This window comes from Brassica napus, chromosome C4 (genome assembly GCF_020379485.1).
Source record: "Brassica napus cultivar Da-Ae chromosome C4, Da-Ae, whole genome shotgun sequence".
In the NCBI taxonomy this organism is placed as follows: domain Eukaryota; kingdom Viridiplantae; phylum Streptophyta; class Magnoliopsida; order Brassicales; family Brassicaceae; genus Brassica; species Brassica napus.
The window spans coordinates 25,981,269-25,984,082 of NC_063447.1; the positions used below are offsets into that span (position 1 = coordinate 25,981,269).

At 49.1% G+C, this 2,814-nt stretch overlaps 1 protein-coding gene across 1 annotated transcript; it reads right to left on the reverse strand.

Annotated features, from left to right (window-relative positions):
* Positions 1-922: 922 nt before the first annotated feature.
* Positions 923-2,203, reverse strand: LOC125585935. The gene is made up of 2 exons (XM_048755664.1): positions 1,337-2,203; positions 923-1,162 (listed from the first exon to the last, which is right to left on the reverse strand). The coding sequence occupies exons 1-2, from the start codon at positions 2,201-2,203 to the stop codon at positions 923-925; spliced, it is 1,107 nt and encodes a 368-aa protein (XP_048611621.1).
* Positions 2,204-2,814: the final 611 nt, after the last annotated feature.

Here is a 2,814-nt window from a genome sequence, read left to right on the forward strand (position 1 = left end):
AAGATCTCGTATCATGTCTTGAGATGTTAGTGGACCAGTAGGACTGGGTTAAGGGCAAGACCTAGGTTTACTTTCGTCTCTAAGGCTGTGCGACGACTGATCGGCTCTCGTTTTGCCTGTGGGCGATTTCCACCTGGTTCTTTCCGATTTAAAGTCCGCGACTTGGCGCCGGCTTATATGACTTGTATGGAATGAACCGAGCACTCTCCAGAGACCGTCTGGAGTGCTGACCAAAATTTCGGATTTCTTGTATAACGCGCTATGGTATCCTTGTCAGATGTAAGAGAACCTTTACTTTTACGAAAGATTAGACTACGAGTTCTTTTTTGAGAACGTTTTGGGTTTGTCCGTCGGGGCCAATCGACGGGCAATTTGTTTTTTTAGAGTCGCGGACGGACTGTGTGTTTGGATAATATCTCTTGAAAATATTTACGACGTCTCGCTTTTTCCAAAAGGTATATCTTTTGTTGTGAGAAAGTTACGATCTTCGCTTTTAGAGAAGATGTATTTAGTCTTGCTTGACCATTGAAACGCATTGATTGTTGTTTAAGTTAGTTCCCATCCAAGGACTGCTTGAAAGGTATGCGTGTTTGGAGACCCTTGTCTTGGGTGTTTCTCAGGTTAATCTCCGATTGTTGTGGCTTATTGCAAGTGAATCGGGTGACCGTAATAAAATGAGTTTTATTGGAAAAGTTTCGAAAATATCGAGTACATGTGTGGATATTCCGAACTTTGTGGGAGTATACGAGTACATGTGTGGATATTCCGAATTTTGTGGGAGTATACAAGTATACGTACCCACTTCCCCCCCCCCTCCTTTTGGAGAGGGGGATAGCTGAACTTGTCAATAGGACAAGCTGCCTACGTACCTCTTTCGAGGATCAAGCCATCTCATAGTTCTGCATTGTTGTAGCGGGCGTTCCTACTTGTTGGATAGGGCCCTTTCTGCTACTTTGGCCGTTGAGGCTTTAGTTAAATCGGAGGCCGTTTCGTGAGTCGGGTTTTCCGCTGGTAGGGCGATGGACTCCGGGATCGCGTCGCTGTCCGGAGCCGTTGCCTGGGCGAGTGATTCCGAATCGCTCTTCTTGAAACCTTCGGGAGTACTCTGAGTTTTCTTGACTCGCTTCGGGCTAACCGCAGGGGTGTTCCGAGTTTGTCGTAGCTTATGCTCGGCCAAAAAGCAGAGCCTAGATTGTTTCTGGCATCCTCAGATTACTGCTGTTCCGTTTGGTGTTGGGAACTTGATGCTAAGGTGGTAAGTCGACGGTACCGCCTTCATTGCGTTGATCCATGGGGTTCCCATTATAAAATTATAGATGGTTGGGTTATCGACTACAGCGAAGTCAACGATTTTTGTGATTTCCTTTGCCATGACCGGAAGTTTGATCGATCCGAGGGTCATTGATGTTGTGCCCGAAAAACCGGTCAGCGGTTTTGGTTCCGGGATGATTTCCCAGAGTTCGATGTTCATTCTCCGAAGAGTGTCGCGGAAAATGACGTTGACCGTGCTGCCTGTGTCGATGAGGATTCTTCCCACTTCGAGGTCTCGAATGACCAAGTCGATGACCAGCGGGTCGCAGTGAGGTTTATCAAGTGCGACGGTTTCCTCCTCCTCGAAAACAATCGTATCGTTTGGAGCGTTGTCGGTCAGGGACCGAGTCGTCCAGTTAGAACTTGTTTCCGCCTTTCTTCCGCAGGCCTTGATGGACGAAACAGAGTCGCGGTAGAATTGCGATTCTCCAATGATCATGTTTATCCTCCGGCGGGTACTACTGTCTCTAAGGTCATCCTGTCTTCTTCCGCGTTTTTCGCCAGACTGATTTGCGCGTGCGTCCCTCTCGGGAGACTCTTTATCAGTCCCAGGAGGGCGGCCAGAATCCAGGATGAGGTCCTTTATGCTAGTAACCTTCGAGAGGTCGCCAGCGAGGAGTTTTACGGCTAGCCTTCCGCCGAGAACTTTACAGTTCGTAGTGGAATGACCTTTGGTCTGGGGGAACTCGCAGTAGGAGTTATCCTTATACTGGTTCCTGGACCAGGTGTTTCCGGAGGTCTTCCCTTGTTCGGAATTGATAGTGTAGTTGTGCTCGCCCTGGGTGTCTTCTCCCTCGTGGTGGACATACTTGTCGTTTCGAGAGGTATTCTTTTTCGTGGGCGTCTTCTGCGGGTTGTACTTCTGGGAGAGGATTTTCATCTCCTCTTCCATTATGTTGAAGTCCGTTGCCTTATGAAGAGCATCCTGAATCGTTCTCGGTTTTTCGAGGGATACCCATTGCCGGAAATTCGACCGGTACCAGAGAGTTTTCTTCAGAGCATCGATCGCCACTTTGTCGCTGATCCCGGTGACTCTTGCCATTGCTAGCTTGAATCTGTTCATGAACTCGCGAAGTGGCTCGTCTCCTCTTTGAGATAGGCTCCAGAGATCGACGTCCGAGGTTTCTCTGTCCATAAACATGGAATACTGCTTGAGAAACTTTGAAGCAAGTTGGCGGAAACTTCCGATGGAATTTCGTTTTAGGCGAGAAAACCATTCTAGCGCGGCTCCTTTGAGGTTTTCGACGAAGAGGAGGCAGTAGCCAGCGTCTCGTTCGCGTTCCTTGAGTTTTCACCTCCCCGTCGTGATCTGGAAAGACTGCAGGTGCGCTTTCGGGTCGGTGGTGCCATCGTAGATGAGAATTTTGATCTTCCCCGGGTCCGAGACGTTGGTCTCAGTAATCCGGGCAGTGAACGGGGTTTTGCGTGCTTCCTCGAGAAGTCTGTCGATCTCGGGCGCAGCGCTTGTCGCGTGGTGGATTTGTGATTTCACCGCTCTCACCC

Excerpts from the sequence above, each read along its gene's own strand:
- LOC125585935 (XM_048755664.1), bottom strand. The coding sequence starts at position 2,203 with ATGGAAGAGGAGATGAAAATCCTCTCCCAGAAGTACAACCCGCAGAAG. Across the intron at positions 1,163-1,336 it reads CAAAAATCGTTGACTTCGCT|CTACGACAAACTCGGAACAC; the intron begins GTAGTCGATAAC and ends GCCGAGCATAAG.